Source organism: Centropristis striata, chromosome 16 (genome assembly GCF_030273125.1).
Source record: "Centropristis striata isolate RG_2023a ecotype Rhode Island chromosome 16, C.striata_1.0, whole genome shotgun sequence".
NCBI classification, from domain to species: Eukaryota; Metazoa; Chordata; class Actinopteri; order Perciformes; family Serranidae; genus Centropristis; species Centropristis striata.
In genome coordinates, this window is record NC_081532.1 from 24,010,568 (window position 1) to 24,027,686 (window position 17,119).

The 17,119-nt window shown below is 43.6% G+C and overlaps 1 protein-coding gene across 2 annotated transcripts; it reads left to right on the top strand.

The window, feature by feature from the left end:
- Nucleotides 1-5,450: 5,450 nt before the first annotated feature.
- dact1 (dishevelled-binding antagonist of beta-catenin 1) lies at nt 5,451-16,556 on the top strand. 2 transcript variants are annotated; one of them, XM_059353609.1, is made up of 4 exons: nt 5,451-5,998; nt 7,968-8,079; nt 8,292-8,405; nt 11,692-16,556. In XM_059353609.1, the coding sequence occupies exons 1-4, from the start codon at nt 5,795-5,797 to the stop codon at nt 13,422-13,424; spliced, it is 2,163 nt and encodes a 720-aa protein (XP_059209592.1). In that variant the 5' UTR covers nt 5,451-5,794; the 3' UTR covers nt 13,425-16,556. The 2 variants fall into 2 exon arrangements, with proteins under 2 accessions (XP_059209592.1, XP_059209593.1); XM_059353610.1 differs by having other exon boundaries at nt 5,976-6,038.
- The last annotated feature ends 563 nt before the right edge of the window (nt 16,557-17,119 follow it).

Here is a 17,119-nt window from a genome sequence, read left to right on the forward strand (position 1 = left end):
GACTGGCTGTGGCTCGCTGTGACTTGTCTGGGTGCTGCAGATTAAATGTTGATTAATATTCAGAAAGTGATGGAGAGACTTTTGCTAAACGTCTCGTTAGAGTCGCTGGACAGCTGGTCTCGTCTCCTCCGAATCCTCTGAGTCCTCCGAGTCTTCTGAGTCCTCAGAGTTCCCTGAGTCCATTAAGAATCCATAAATATTGTGAGAAGCTCTGAAGCTCTTTGTTTGTTATAAATACTTTATTGTCTCTTTGTCCTCGGAGTCGTTTCTCTTCAGTCCGACTGTTGTCTGCTGTCTGTAAATCAGAACAAAGAGATGCTGAAGATCTTTAATAGGAGTGAACAGAGCCGCGCCTCTGTATGTTTTCATGATTACGACTCATAATGACACGAAGTGAAGACTCGAACATGTTGTTTATTAACTCATAAAGTCAGCAGGAAGAACTGGTAATAGTAACGTGTCCTTTCACAATAAATCTCTTTCTGATTCACAGATTCTGATCTCAGTTTCTCTCTTTTATTCCTGTTTTATTTATTTTTCTTAATTTTTGCTTAATCATCTGTTTCCTTTCGGCTTCTGTTCTTTCTTCTTCTCTTCTGCTCTTTGTGTGTCTTATTTTGTAAATATTCCTGAGAGAATAAAAGCTTTCAGTGTTTTTCGTTCTTTTCTTTCTTTAACTCGTCTCAACTCCTCCAAAATAAAGTTCCTTCCTGTGTTACAGTCTATGGTTACAGTATGAAAGTTTAATGATTCTCTGCAGGTCAATATTGATCATTAATATTGCAAACAGAATCTTTGTTCATGTCAACAGATTCAGTGATGCTTCTATTTATAACACTATTGTTTATTTTATTGATATTATTTCATACATTTACTTTCTTCATTCTTATAATAAATTCATTTTACTTTTATTGTTTTGTGCTTCTATTTATTTTTACATATATTTAACTCATTAAACAAATATATATATATATATATATTATATCAGATTAAATATAAAATCTAAATATTTTATATCAGATTAAACACAAACACTGTAAATATATACCTTACTAAATATAAACACTAAATATAAATCAGATTTACTGTAAATACTAAGAAAATAAAGGGGCTTTTTGCAATTTTTTGTTTTCATTTGTTCATTAATTGTATTCATTATTTAATTGTATTTATATTTATGCAAAATAATTATTCTGCAGCTTTAACCAGAATATGTAAAAAATATATTTTTCAAAAAAAATGAAATATTAAAATGTTTTTTCTGACTGTTTACTATTTTAATGTTGTAAAGATAAACTGAACATTTTGTTCAATCTTTTTTTTTTTTTTTAAATTCTTTTGTGTAAAAACATTATAAAACAAATACAAACAGTATATCAAGTGGTTTACAGCAGCAGATCTGGAGGACTTTAGGACCTGGCGGGGACCTGAGCAGATCAGCGTCAAGTTCACACAAATCAACACGATGACACCGGAAGTCGTCTTAGTGTGCCCTCCAAAGTAAGACTCAAATACTGATGAAACTGGGCTGAAATATTTATTTATTTAACCAAAGATGATCTGTTTATATCTGAGGAGTTTTATTATTTATTTATTTATTTGTATATTCCTTTATTTGTTTTATTTATTTGAAAGTGAGAAACATTCATGTCTGATGTTTTTAGTAATGTAATATTTAAAAACAAAATGTCTCTTAATAAGAAATCCTGATGATGTCATGTGATTGTGTTTAACCTCAAACTCTCACATGAAATATGTATTTTTTTTCTAGTTTTTATTTATTAACTGAAACATGTTTTGCACATATATTCTCATTTCACTGCCACTTAAACATGTTTGCACAATTATTTTTTAAATTTGGTCTTGGTTGTTTGTATTTTTATTTTATACAATTTCTTATTATTTTTTATCTTTATTCTATTTCATTTTTATTATTCTGGTTTTACTCTGTACTTGTGCTGCTGCAACACCAGAATTTACCCCCACAGGGATCAATGAAGGAAAATCTGATCTGATCTTTTCATGTGAAATATATTTTACAGTTGCAAGAAAATAGTATGTGAACCCTCTGAAATTACCTGGTTTTCTGCATTAACTTGTCATCAAATTTGATCTGATCTGCATCTAAGTCCCAAGTATAGACAAACACAATGTGCTTCAACTAATACCACACAAACAATTATAATATTGTGTTGTAATATATCATGTTATTATTGAACACATCCATTAAACATTCATAGTGATGGTGGAAAAAGTAAGTGAACCCTTGATTTAATAACTGGTTGAACCTCCTTTGGCAGCAATCAGACCTTCAGGAGGAATTTTGGATCATTTTTCTTTTCAGAATTGCTTCAGCTCAGCCATGTGAATAGGATGTCTGGCGTGAACGGCTCGCTGGAGGTCATTCCACAGCATTTCTATTGGATTGAGGTCTGGGGTCCGACTGGACCACTCCAAAAGGTAGATTTACTTTTTTGAAGTCATTCTGTAGTAGATTTACTTCGATGTTTTGGGTCATTGTCCTGCTGCATCACCTAATTTCTACTGGGCTTCAGCTGGCATTAACCTGTGGAATACCTTGATAAAATTGTGAATACATTTTCCCCTCAATGATAGTGAGTGGTCCAGGCCCTGGGGCAGTAAAGCAGCTCCAAATCATGATGCTCCCTCCATCAAACTTCATTGTTGGGATGATGTTCTCATACTGGAATGCAGGGCCCTTTTTACACCATATGTAGTGCTGCATGTTTTTCGTGAACAATTCAGCCTTAGTTCTACAGTCCACAAAACATTTTCCCAGTAGTGTCACTGAGCATCAAGGTGCTCGTTGGTAAACTTCAGGCATGCATTGATGTTGCTTTGGAAAGCAGCGGCCTCCTCCTTGGTGTCCTGCCATGGACACCATGCCTGTTCAATCTTGTGAGTGTGGTAGACTAGAGATGTTAACCAGTTCTGATGACTCCTTCAGGTCTTTACTTGTTACTCAGGAGTTTGTTTTTACCTCACTGAGCTTTCTGCATTGGGCCTTTGGAGAGAACATGGCTGGGCCCCCACTTGTAGACAGAGTAGCCACAATACTAAATCATCTCCATATGTGGACCATTTGTCTAACTGTGGACTGGTGAATACCTAAAGTCTTTAAGATTACTTTGTAATCCCTTACAGTCTGATGCAAATAAACAATTCTTGATTACAGGTCTTTGGATTTCTCTTTTTTTGCGAGGCATGGTTTACATGAGCAGATGCTTCTTGTGAATAGCAAAATCAAAAAGTTTGAGTGTTTTTAAGGTCAAAGTATCTCCACACCTCACTCAAATCTCATTTCATTGTTAGGACTCCAAGTTTGCTACCTCCTGACTCCAATTAGCTCTTAATGGAGTCATTAGCCAAAGGGTTCACTTACTTTTTCCACCATCACTTTGAATGTTTAATGGATGTGTTCTATAAAAACATGAAATATTATAATTGTTTGTGTGGTATTAGGTTAAGCACGTTGTTTGTCTATACTTGGGACTGAGATGCAAATCAGATCACATTTTATGACAAATTAATGCAGAAAACTACGTAATTTCAAAGGGTTCACATACTTTTTCTTGCGACTGTATGTGAAGTTTCCCTAAAAACACATGAGATCTGTTTACTGAAGCTCATTTTAAAAAGTCTATAGAATCATTTATTATTGATTATATTTATTTAGAATAATCTGTTAAGTAACTAAGGGCTCCACAGCATAGATGGATTATCATGACCACGGGCCCTGGACACAAACTCACCATGGGCCCCTGCCTACACACGCAAACAGTGTGCGCGCAAAGGCGCTCTTCCCATTACGCACATAACAACACCAGGCAACACACAACGTGTGTTTTTATGTTCACTTAAATAAACGGTTTCAATAAAAACATTTGCTCTCACTTTGTGCTAAAAAAATATCGGGATATATATCATATATCGATATTCAGCCAAAATATATCGGGATATGACTTTTGGTCCATATCGCCCAGCCCTAATGTACAGGACAATATATATATTATGGGAGAGACAGAAATCTCAAATAGCCAGCCCTTGCAGTATTAATTAAAATATAGGTAACAGCCTATTTTTTAAAAACTAAACTATCAACCAGCGCATCTAGAGTGTCCCATTAATACTCTCTCTCTCCCTCGCGCTGGCCGGCGCACACAGACGCACTGACACACACAAATACAGGCACATGCCATGGAGGAGTCATGTTGTAATGTTAATAAACAAATGCACTAAATCATGCTAATGTGTTCAGACCGACCGTCCGACCGGGGGTCGAACACGGCACTCGGATGCCGAGTACTCAGATACCGGCTACAGTCCTAGAAACTACTCACCTAAACCACCGGCTTTTTCCTGGCCTTCTTCGAGGAAAAGTCTTTGATAAAGTAATGACAGTCCAACTCTCAGACCAGTTTGGCCTCTACGGCCAGTTACATAGTGTGTTTTCAGCCGTTTCAGCTTTTTCTTTCCTCTGTTTTCGTTTAGCTGATCCACTGAGCGCCCTTGTCTCCATTTTAAAAACGCACTAAACCTTTGACCCCAGCGACCAGCATATTGTGTCATCACACATTACTGATTTAATCTTGTCATTTCTAAAGCACTGAATTGATTTTATTATCATACTACATTTTCAAAGCCACATTCATTCCAATGTATTTTTAAATTGTACCAAAAAAAAAAAAAAAAGAACTCTGAAGGCCAAGGGCCCCTATTGGCTCTAGGGCCCTGGGCACACGCCCACTTTGCCCATGTGGTAAACCGTTTATGCTCCACAGTAGCGTGGTGGTTAGAGGGTTGCTGGTTCGACTCCGGCCTGCGGCTCTTCTGTGTGGAGTTCTCATGTTCTCCCCGTGTCAGCATGGGTTCTCTCCGGGTTCTTCAGCTTCCTCCCACAGTCCAGAAACAGGCACTGAGGTTTAATTGGTGAATCTAAAGTGCCCATAGGAGTGAATGAGAGCGTGATTGTCTGTCTCTATCTGTCAGCCCTGCGATAGTCTGAGACCTGTCCAGGGTCACCCAATGTCAGCTGATCGGTTTCACTTTTTGAAATTTTGAAAACATAGAGCTCATTTTAACTACTTTATACACTGTTATGAGGTTTCATTAAAATATGTCTAATCACTATAAATGTATTATGTTTTTATGTTAAATCTCATAACAACCTTGTAACTAAAGCTGTGAGCTAATTGTAGTGGAGTAAAAAGTACAATATTTACCTCATAATGGTGGGAGTAGTGGAGTAGAAGTATAAAGTTACATAAAATGGAAACACTTGAGTAAATGTACTTAGTTCAGTCCACCACTGATGTAAAGTAACTAAAGATTTAATTAAGTTAAAATGTTTTTGTCTCCACAGTTTTAATCCAAATGTTTTATTTTGAAGGAGACTGCATGGAGCGCCCGTACTGATTGCTGCAGAAGTCACGGACGTGCAGGGGGCGGGGCTTTCCAGGCTCGGTGCGGCGGAGCGGCGCTTGGTCAGTCAGCGAGAGGCTGCAGGAGGAGCGGCAGCACGAGACCGACCCGGACACCCCGAAGCATGCTGGGACACACCTGGACCCGGACCTGACCTGGATTGCGTTAAGCGGATTATTTTCGCCTGAGAGTCCGCAGGAGGACCGTGAGACCACCGGTTGATCCTGCAGAGGAGAGACCCGGTTTATCTGACCCGGATCACCGTCCCCAGTTGTCCGGACCAGGACAGCGTCCCCCCGGTGTCCCGCACCATGCTGTGCCCTCAGTGAAGACCGCGGGGACAGGCGGGGGCATGCGGCGGGAGGATGCGGCGGAGCGGCAGCGCGGCGCGGTGCGGGAGCGGCTGGACGCCACCGGGTCCGGACTGGAGGAGCTGCAGCTGCTGCGGCGGCGGCAGGAGGAACGGGTCCGCGCCGCGCTGGAGGAGGAGCAGCAGGAGGAGCGCAGGGAGGAAAAGCTCCTGGAGGAGAACATCCTGCTGCTCCGGAAACAGCTGGTAGGTCCCGACACGTGACCCCTGACCTCTGTGACCTCAGGTGAGATGTGACGTCAGAGGTCATAGGTGAAGGCGTCAGATAATATTCATTTATTATTGACTCTGACTTTATGTATTCATACACAATGTTCCCAGAGAGATACTTTATTTCATAATATGTCACATTATTACATAAATCAAACAAGCCAGAGCAAACAGACACTCAGTGGCCCGGTTCAGCTCTGACCCGGTTCAGACTCTCTATCGGAACTCTGTAAACTTTCTGTTTGACAAAGTTTGTAAAGAACGTTGAAGAGTTTGGAGGATCAAGTTTCCTCTGGTGGTTCCAGAGTCAGAGACAGCTGAAGGTCTCAGTGTGTCTCCGCCTGTCTCTGTGTTTCTGTGTGTCTCTGTGTCTTGGTTTCTCTGTTTCTGTCCTTTAAACATGGTAATGATAACCACCAGTAGAATCATTGTGAGTTTTTCTCAGCAGATGTTTGTTTCTGCAGCTCTGGCGCAGGAATGCAGCACATGACTGACCTGAGAGCAGCGCTGCATTACCCGCATGCTTTCCATCTGATTCACTCTGTGTGTGTGTGTGTGTGTGTGTGTGTGTGTGTGTGTGTGTGTGAGAGAGAGAGAGAGAGTGAGAGAGAGAGTCGTGCAGACTTCAGTTTGTTCTGCAGGTTCTAAAGGAGCGTTCGTCTGTTTTCACATCTAGAAAACTATTAAAGTTCACTGAGTGCAGAATCTCCTGCAGCGTCTCTGCTGCACCAGACTCCATGTAGAAAACCATCGTTTTAACAGCAGTGTTCTTGTTTTTCAGACCTGACAAAGCATCAATTCAGCATCATGTTGGAGTTATTTCAGCATCCTTTAGATCTGTTTATTCTCATTAAATCACAGATACATCTCTTTATTTATCTTCAGACTGATTAATGCGTAAAAACCCATGAAACTGGCCAAATAACAATCAAGCATTCCTTAATTCATCAACTTTTTTTTTTTTTTTTTAACTTTTTGTGGTATTTATTTTAGTTTCAGACAATTAAAAACTCCTTAAATTATTCAACAATCCATAAAATAATTCCTTAATGATGATGATATCCATTGATTTATTACTTCAATCAAACCAAACTCCATTCAGAAAACAATCATTTTTAGAGTTGTTTTCATGTGTTCTTATTTCAGCATCTTTAGATCCGTTTATTCACATTAAATCACAATTAAATCTCTTTATTTATCTTCAGTCTGATGTGTTAGGATCAGATGATTCATCCAGACGTGACGCAGCAGAACTGAGATCAGCAGGATGAAGCGTCTCTCTGTTATTAGCTTCTTCTGTGACCTCTGACCTCTGCTGTCAGATACTCATCTGCAGCTCGAGGCTCAGAGCAAACAGCAGCCAGATGTTCAGAGAGGACAGACAGAGGACATGTTGAGGACAGAGGAAGTGTTGAGGACGGAGGAAATGTTGAGGAGAGAGGACGTGTTGAGTACAGGGGACGCGTTGAGGACAGAGGATGTGTTTAGGACAGAGACATGTTGAGGATGTGTTGAGGACAGAGGACTGTTGAGGACAGGGGACATGTTGAGGATAGAAAACCTGTTGAGAACAGGGGATGCGTTGAGGACGTGTCGAGGACAGACGATGTGTTGGGGACAGAGGACGTAACGAGGACAGAGGAAATGTTGAGGACGGGAGGTGTTGAGGACACAGACATGTTGAGGACAGGGGACGTGTTGAGGACAGGGGAAGTGTTGAGGACAGAGGACGTGTTGAGGACAGAGGACGTGTTGAGGACAGAGACGTGTTGAGGACAGGGGATGTGTTGAGGACAGAGACGTGTTGAGGACAGGGTACTCGTTGAGGGACAGAGACATGTTGAGGACAGAGGACGTGTTTAGGACGTGTTGAGGACAGGGGACAGACCAATGGTGCAGATGTCAGCTGAACAGATCAAAACAGGACGTGTCTCTGTGTCCTCAGAACTGTCTCCGGCGGAGGGACGCGGGACTCCTCAGCCAGCTGCAGGACCTGGACAGACAGATCAGTGAGCTGCACCTGGACACAGAGGAGACGGACAGCCGGCCCAGCTCAGGTAGGACCACGAGCATGAGGACGACTCGCTGGTCTGATGGAGACACAACAAACTGGATTAACATGTTTATTTGTTTATTAGAAGTCAAAATTAAAGTTTAAGATTAAAGATAGAAAACTGAATCATCTGCATACACACACACTGAACCTGTTTTAATCTGTCTGTCACTCTCTCAACCTGTCTGTCTGTCTGTCTGTCTATCTGTCTCTCAGGGTTCTATGAGTTGAGTGATGGGGCGTCTGTCTCTCTCTCTAACTCATCTAACTCTGTGTTCAGTGAGTGTTTCTGTTCCATGGTTGAAGCTGAAGGACGCCTCCCATCTACAGGTACACACAGACACACACACACGCATGCACACACATACACACACACACACTCACACACAGCCTGACTGCAGAGAGACTCTTAGCTGTCATAATAAAAAATATATATATTTTTATTGCTATTTTAAATAATCATTTGAATCAAATTTTGAAAATGGAAAAAAAACAATACACAGTTTAATAATATAATATTGACTGAACATCACCACAATAAGATGGTACAAGGGGTGTCTGAGTGTGTGTGTTTGTGTGTGTGTGTGTGTGTGTGTGTGTGTGTGTGTGTGTGTGTATATAAGTCGTATCAGAGGTGTGACAATTTGAGCCTTCAGCAGGAAAACAACTTCCAGATGTTTTCTCACATCCAAACACACACAAACACACACGCACACACACACACACTCAGAGACACACACACTCAAGAGACACACACACACATACACATACACACACACACACACACACACACACCCTCTCGCTGAGCTCAGACTTATGAGGGGCATTTTATGCCAGCACACTATACTAAAACGCGTGTACAGCGCCTATGCGATGACATCAAACGTCTAACGTGCGCGTGTAAATTCCATTCACTTTCAATGGACAGACAGGCGTCACGTAGGCGTCACGCAGACGCTGTACACGCGTTGTTGCGCATACGCCTACGTGACGGCTGCGTGACGGGTGAACTACGCCTCAAATACGTGACATGAAGACCCGCGTGACTGTTAAGTACAATTAGGCGTACAGACACGCGTATTGCGAGTACACCAGATAACATGGGTGACGGGTGAAAAGTGCCACTAGCGAACGTAGCGGACGCCTGTGTGTGTGTGTAACGCGTGTACGCCTATAACAGTTCAGCTGTTACACAGAGTCTCATCTTCATATGGTATTGTTTATAAGAAAGCAGAACTTATAGATGAACTCCAAGCCCCCACAGAGCTGTCAGGATATTTCTATTATTTTCAGGCCCATTTTTATTTTCTTGTTAACGAAATCTCTCTCTCTCTCTCTCTCTCTCTCTCTCTCTCTCTCTCTCTCTCTCGGTTTGAATGATATCGAATTGATATTTAATGATAGCAAGGGTGAAAGGGATAATTAAAATAATTTCAGCTACTTAAAAAATAGTAATAGTAAAGTGCGACGCTCACAGCCAGTTCCCAGCTTCGCGCGTGGACATACAGTTCATTACGCACCAGCTGTAATTAGGTAGGTTTACCTGCCTGCAGACGCCGTAATCGCTGTCACCCCTGAATATTCAGTAGCCATGTGGACAGCAGTCCACAATATGATTCCATCGGACCTTATATCTACACTGTTTAACCCAATTCGGCACTTATGCACAGATCCATTATGTTTTACAGATATTTGTAGTTAGCTAATAAGGTAAAACATTTTGTTTAAGCTGCATTTTGCTGACTTTCACTCCTAAAACAGGCTAATTAAGCCTCCGGTTTTGGCCGGAAAAACGTTAAGTTTATCTGGTATGTACGAGATAGTCTTTCTCTTCATCTATAAGTTATGCTTTCTTATAAACAATACCATATGAAGCTGAGACTGTGTGTCAGTGGCGAAGGCAGAAATAATAAAACACTGCCTATATAACACAAGCTCTCCCAACAGAGCTCTATAAAGGCTGTACACAATACAACAGTAAAGACAAAACATGCGTATCGGCTCTATCGTACGGCACAATAAATCATTTTATTGCACAAAGTGCCGACTACAGATGAACCCAAACAGTAGATAAGGTGTTAAGGAACAGCACAACATCAGACAGAATCCTCCCATTAACGGCGATTGTTGTTTCAGTACCACGGACAGCTCATGCGTAACAGAGCATGCGCATAGCCTACGGCACCAAGTTAGTGTGGAAACCATTAAGGACACAACACCGGCCTTTAATCTTTCTGTTGTCTCACGCCAGTGTTTACTTGTACTGTTTAAGGTTGAGCTGCCAGCCGTTGTGAGAAATAAAGCATGATGCGGTGCGAGCCGCAAATATAACGACCACCCGTCAACGAAGAGTTCCAGGGTGGTCACAAGGGCCGAGTTACAAATGCAATTATACATTTATTTCCTTTCTTACTTGTTTATATTTTTTGTAACAAAATATGTTTTTATCAAACTATGATGGCGAATTTTGAGTTTAACAGCCGCTTCGCTTCACAATTAAAGCAATCCATGTTTTACCAAGACAGACCTATTACACAGTTTAGGCTGTTTCAGTCTACCTAAATGCAATTTAAGTACACGACTCGGCTGATGCTTAATGAACTGTATGTCCAAGCGCATAAAATTACTCAAGAAGCATCCTTATTCATTGGACAGGTCCGCATGGCTACTTAATATTCAATTTGTACATTACAGCTGATGCGTAATGAACTGTATGTCCAAGAGCGAACTGGGAACTGGCTGTGAGCGTCGCACTTTACTATTACTATTTTTAAGTAGCTGAAATTATTTTAATTATCCCTTTCACCCTTGCTATCATTAAATATCATCAAGAAAATAAAAACGGGCCTGAAAATGATAGAAATATCCTGACAGCTCTGTTGGGGCTTGGAGTTCATCTATACATTCTGCTTTCACAATCCCGTATGAAGCTGAGACTCTGTGTAACAGCTGAACTGTTATAGGCGTACACGCGTTACACACACACACAGGCGTCCGCTACGTTCGCTGGTGGCACTTTTCACCCGTCACCCATGTTATCTGGTGTACTTGCAATACGCGTGTCTGTAAGCACGCCTATTAATCAGACTTTATGCTGGCACAGGCGACGCGTTTTAGGCGTTTAAGTATAGTGTGCTGGCATAAAATACCCCTGATACAGACTGTGTTTTGAGTTGTGTGTGTGTGTGTGTGTGTGTGTGTGTGTGTGTGTGTGTGTGTGGCATGACCAGAGTGTCCCTGAATGCATCATGTAACCCGACCTATCAGCTGTCATGTCCTCCTGCTGACCGCGTTAGCTCTGTCTCACTGAGGGGACAGGTCCTTCAATCGGTCTCACAGCAAGAATGTCCCAGCGTCTCCATCCACTTCCTGTCAGCTGCTGACAGCAGAAACATTCAGACTGTTTATGTTACAGAGACGAGTTTAAAATAAGAACAAGAACATGATGCAGCTGCTCATAACCCTGTCTGTCGCTGTCTCTCTGTATGTCTGTCTTTCTCTCTGTCTGTCTGTCTGTCTGTCTGTCTGTCTGTCTCTATGTCTGTCTTTCTCTCTTTCTGTCTCTCTCTCTGTCTGTATGTCTCTCTGTCTGTCCGTCTATCTGTCCCTCCTGCAGACGAGCCTGGAGGATGTTTGGAGTGTGACGGTGTGTCTGGAGGACTCTGGGACATCTCGTCCTCGTCGTCGGGGACGGTCCGGCGCTCGCTGTCGGCTCCCCACCCGTCCAGCCTGGACGCCATCTCCTCGCCATCCTGTGACTCTCAGTCCAGGTTCCACTGCGACCTGGTGGCCCAAAACGGCAGCGATGTGTACCGCTATCCAAGCCCGCTGCACGCTGTGGCGGTCCAGAGCCCTGGCTTCCTGCAGATGCTGGGTCCCGACAGAGACGATGGCCCTTTGAGGAGCGGTGAAGCCGGAGTTGAACCACTGAAACCAGAATCTCTTCCAGCCTCTGTTTCAGCTCCTCTCGTGTCTCAGAGCTCAGAACCCTCTTCTTCTTCGTCTCAGAAGCGGCTGGACAGCTACATCTTCAGCCTGCTGCAGCGGAGGGCGCTTCCTGTCAGGACCGGCAGACCCAGGACCAGCATCAGCACGGACCCGTCAAAGAGCGTCCTGAGGCAGGCCGGTCTCTGTGTGAGGCAGCTGTCTGGACCCGGTCTAGGGACTCTGGGGGGGTCTGAATTCAAACCCTCACGTTCGAGCGGAGCAGAAGGTGCGACTCCTGAGGACTTGAAGGAGCTGGGCAGTCCCAAAGCAAACTTCTCCTCAAAAGAGTCCAGTTTCTTTCCCCACCAGGAACTCATCAAATCACCGCCACTCATCAGAACATTCTGTGCCGCCGCCAGGAGCCCAAAGCCTCTGCAGACCGTCCCCACAGAGAAGGGGGACAGGTCGGTGCCAGAGTCTGCCAGTCTGGGCTCCTCGTCCCGGAGTCAGGAGGGAGAAGGAGCAGTGAGTCACATGGGTGCCGTGTACGCTCCCGGGCAACGGCAGAGCAGCAATGTGGCCACGACCACGAAGGCGAGTCGAGTCTCTGAGCGCAGCGAGGCGTCAGAGAGGAGAGTGGATAAATCTTGCCACAGGTCTGGTTCTAAGAAGTCTCGGCGGCTGGAAGACGTTAAAGTCTCCAAGAGAGCAGCTGGCTGCAGTGGCGGGGCACACGGGGCGTCCTCCAGGATCAAACGCCTGCCTGCATCCATCCCAGAGGGCCGAGTTCTGGACAAAAACACCACATGGACCCCAGGCATCGCTCGGCCCGGTGTTTGCCGACACCACCACCATCACGGACGCGACCCGGTCGTGGTTGTCGCCAAACCAAAGTACAAACGGAGCGACTACCGGCGTCTCCGAGCGTTCATGGAAGTCCAGTACGACGAGGCGTTTAGGCGCGCTCAGCGACGGCAGAGAAAGGAGCTGCTGAGTCCCTCTGCTGATGCGTTCCTCCCCGCCGCCGCCAAGCAGGCGAGCAGCCCATACACCTACGTGGCAGGAAGTGACTCCGAGTACTCGGCCGAGTGCGCGTCGCTGTTTCACTCGACCATTGCGGACACCAGCGAAGACGAGCGCTCTAACTACACCACCAACCGCTTCGGAGACAGCGAGTCCAGCAAGGAGGAGTTTGTGGAGGAGAGCTCCGCCGCTAGTGACACCGAGGAGAGCAGAGGAGGCGGGAGTAGGGCAGCGAGCTGGGGGCGGGGCCAGCCAGCTCTAGCTGGGGCTGGCAGGGCGGGACGAGAAGTGACTCCGGCGCAGGTGAAGGCCTTCGTCAAGATCAAGGCCTCACACAACCTGAAGAAGAAGATCCTGCGGTTCAGGTCGGGTTCCCTCAAACTCATGACCACCGTGTGAGTCAGCTGACCTGGACACGGCGCGCCACGGGATCCTCGTGTCCCTGCAGCGCCCCAACGGACAGAAAGACAGAACTGATTCTTGTTTTACACTCAGACGCCTCTTCAGCCTGAGAGGTGCCAGTCTGACGCTTTATAGAGAATGTGTGGTCTTATTCATAGTAGGGCTGGGCGTTATGGACGAAAAGTCATATCCCGATATATTTAGGCTGAATATCAATATACGATATACATCCCGATATTTTTATCACTTTATCAAGTGAGAGCAAATTCAGTTAAAGTCAAATATGACATGTCAAGTAGTTTTATTGAAACTGTTTTAAAAAAAATAGCCTATGTATTAAAATAGGCCAATCTTTTTCTGAAATGAATATATTTATATGAGAAAAGAATAACAAACATTACAAAAGAACTAAATAATGCAAACCCTTTTAAGGGCAGCATTTATATAGAAAGCAGTTTGCCTGGAGCAAGGATCACGGCTCAAATTTGAACTATATCGATATATGCGATATGGTCTCATTCCGTATACGATACAATTTTTTTTTTTAGGGCCGGGACTCGATTAAAAAAAATCATGTAATTAATTAGAGGCTTTGTAATTAATTAATCGAAATTAATCACATTTTAATCGCATATAGATATTTGATCTGAGAACAGTGAGAGTAAGTCATTTTTTCACATGGATTTTTAGTATACCATTGAATAACTAATAATAATAATAATTGAATGACTGAATACATAAGCTTAAGCAACAACAATATTGTTTATTTTTGTTCATGTCCAACAGACCAGTGCAATTTTTGCCATTAAGTGTAGCAATAGCATATTTAGAAATATAGTACATTTCAGAAATTCAGGTAGCCTATAGGTAGGTAGACCTTCTGTAAACTATAATACTTTGGTTTTTTAAGTAAAACACAATCCACGCTAGCTACCACACTAGCCGCTAGCTGCTATATGTTTTGCATTGAGGTGATACTTGAGGCTCGATGTGCTGCGGTGATATGCTTGCACACAACCATGCTCTTATCGACGCTTCCATCCGTTCGTTTTTTGTAACAAAATTTCCCATCCACGGGGCCAACCAAAGCGGTCTCATCAGCTTCTTTGTTCATGTTCACTGTGGTTTGCTGTTGTCTGAACTCATGAATGCTAGTTGGTGCTCCAGTATAATCCGCGGTGCAAAAAAAAGTGTGATTAAAATGCGTCAATTTTTAAACGCGTTCATTTTTGTGTAATTAATTAATCTTAATTAAAGCGTTAAAGTCCCGGCCCTAATTTTTTTATATCGCCCAGCCCTAATTCGCAGCTTGTTTCGTGTCTCGCGGTGATGTCATCACTTCTCTTCTCCTGCTCCTCAGTGTGACGTTTATATCCTAAAACAACACGTCTGTTGAAGTTGCAGAAGCTACTTGATCGCGATCATGTCATCTTAACTTCTGAGTCTAAATGTAGCTTCTTGTGGAGATCTAAGGTGGAACAGCAGCAGGTTGTTCTCATGGACTCATTTCAGACCCAGTTCATGATATCAAAGTAATCACCACAGCTGCCAACACGAAATATCACTTAAAAAAACACTTAAATATGTTCCACTGATCCAACAGTTCTATCTGCTGGATCACACTGTGTGTGTGTGTGTGTGTGTGTGTGTGTGCATGCGTGCGTGCGTGCGTGCAGGTGTGTGTAAGTCCTGCCTCCAGGATTCTTGCATCAGATGCTTCTGTCTGTAAAGAGGGGCAGGGTTTGGAGTTTTGATCCAGCCAATCAAATTGGCTTCCCCAACTCCCGCTCTCGTTCCAGGCCCAACAAGTGACTATGTAGACCTGGCTCTTAGGAGACATCACGGTCAAACTGGTACCTGGTATTGCAGGGTGTCTCTCCTCAGGGACCAGGAACCTTCTGATGAACTCAGTGGGTCAGGACCTAGAGTCCTTTCTAAACGTAGACTAGCCCAGAATCACTATCTATGATTGGTCGAATACACACAGCAACTTGTCGGACCTCCATGGGTCTCTAGACCGCTTAGACCACATCAGGTTTTAGATCATGGAAGAGTAGTTCTGTCCAGTTTTTAGGCTAATCCAGTCCGTGTAGTCCCGTGTAGTCCCGTGAGTCCGAAAACATCGTAGATTGAAAGACTTCAGAAGCAGTCTGAGGTCTTCTGTGTCTCTGGGACTCGTCCTCTGGTGCTCTGATCTCTGGTCCTCTGGTCTCTAGCTGCAGTCAGAACATCACAGAGTTCTGTAGAAACTTTAATTTCTTTTCTTCTGTGTCTCCGGGACTCGTCCTCTGGTCCTCTGGTCTCTAGCTGCAGTCAGAACATCACAGACTTCTGTAGAAACTTTAATTCTGGTGCTTCTTCAAATGTTTTAGACTCTTAACAGTTGTTTCAGTGTCCACACCGCAGGAATGATTGTAGTTGTCAGAACATCGTGTTGAGGGACGTTTTCAGAGTCTGTTCTCCCCGAACACAAGAGGAACCTTGAGTCATGTAAGTGTTCTGTGATTGGTGGAACCCATGGACCGTTCAAGAACTGCCAGCCGCCGTTCTGACCGACCAGCCGGCTCTCACCATGGCAGGGTTCCTGCAAACAGGAAGAAAAGCCTAGAAGGTTTGTGACTCTTAGAACACCTGAAGAGGGTTCTCCAGAGGGTTCTTTAGAGGGTTTTATAGAGGGTTCTATGGGGGGTTATCTAGAAGGTTCTTCAGAGGGTTCTTTAGAGGGTTTCAAATGTTCCGAACATGTGCTAAGGGTTCAGGTCTTGTGGTTGGTGCAGTGATGTCCTAACATCCTGCAGCGAGACACACTGTTACTGGACGGGAGGACAGAGGACGTCTCCCTGTTGGTCTGTTGTCTGTATTTAGCTTTTGTTTTGTATTTATTTCCATATGACGTTCTCTTGATTCCATGTCTGTAAATCTTTTGTTTTTATTGGATGTTTTTGATGAAAGCTATTTAAACTAATATATATATTTGCTTGGTGCTGACTGAAGCCACACGGTGCTGCGAACAACCAGCTTGACGACATCTGACTGTTTATTCAACACTTTTTGTATCTGTACCTTTTATAAATCTGCCACGATGTGAAATAAAGTCAGGCCTTCACCATCCTGGGAAAAAAAACTGATCTGTGCCTCTCTCTGTCTCTGTTTCGGCTTCATTAACAACGAGTCACATGACCTGTGTGTGTGTGAGAGAGAGAGAGAGAGAGAGAGAGAGAGAGAGAGAGAGAGAGGAGAGAGAGAGAGAGAGAGAGAGAGAGAGAGAGAGAGAGAGAGAGAGAGAGAGAGAGAGAGAGAGAGAGAGAGAGAGAGAGAGAGAGAGAGAGAGAGAGAGAGAGAGAGAGAGAGAGAGAGAGAGAGAGAGAGAGAGAGAGAGAGATCAGCAGATCTGTCGACTCATAATGATCAGAAAGACGATGACTGATGACTGTGAAACACACACATGCAGGATGAGCCGTTCTTGATCAGTGAGACGCTGTATTCATGTGGTGTCAGAATAATTGGAAATGTGAGTTACCAACTTGGAGAATTGACATGAACAACAACAGCAGCAGATGTTTGGTGAATAAGACGTGATGTTGGTTCGATGATGAGAAAGGTTGTGTTTATTTTCATATTTCAGATAAATGTTTCATTCCGATGTCGTCTGGTTAGTTTATGAATGAGATCCTTTAAAGTTATTTATTATT

Excerpts from the sequence above, each read along its gene's own strand:
- dact1 (XM_059353609.1), top strand. The coding sequence starts at position 5,795 with ATGCGGCGGGAGGATGCGGCGGAGCGGCAGCGCGGCGCGGTGCGGGAG. Across the intron at positions 5,999-7,967 it reads TGCTGCTCCGGAAACAGCTG|AACTGTCTCCGGCGGAGGGA; the intron begins GTAGGTCCCGAC and ends CTGTGTCCTCAG. Across the intron at positions 8,080-8,291 it reads GGACAGCCGGCCCAGCTCAG|GGTTCTATGAGTTGAGTGAT; the intron begins GTAGGACCACGA and ends TCTGTCTCTCAG.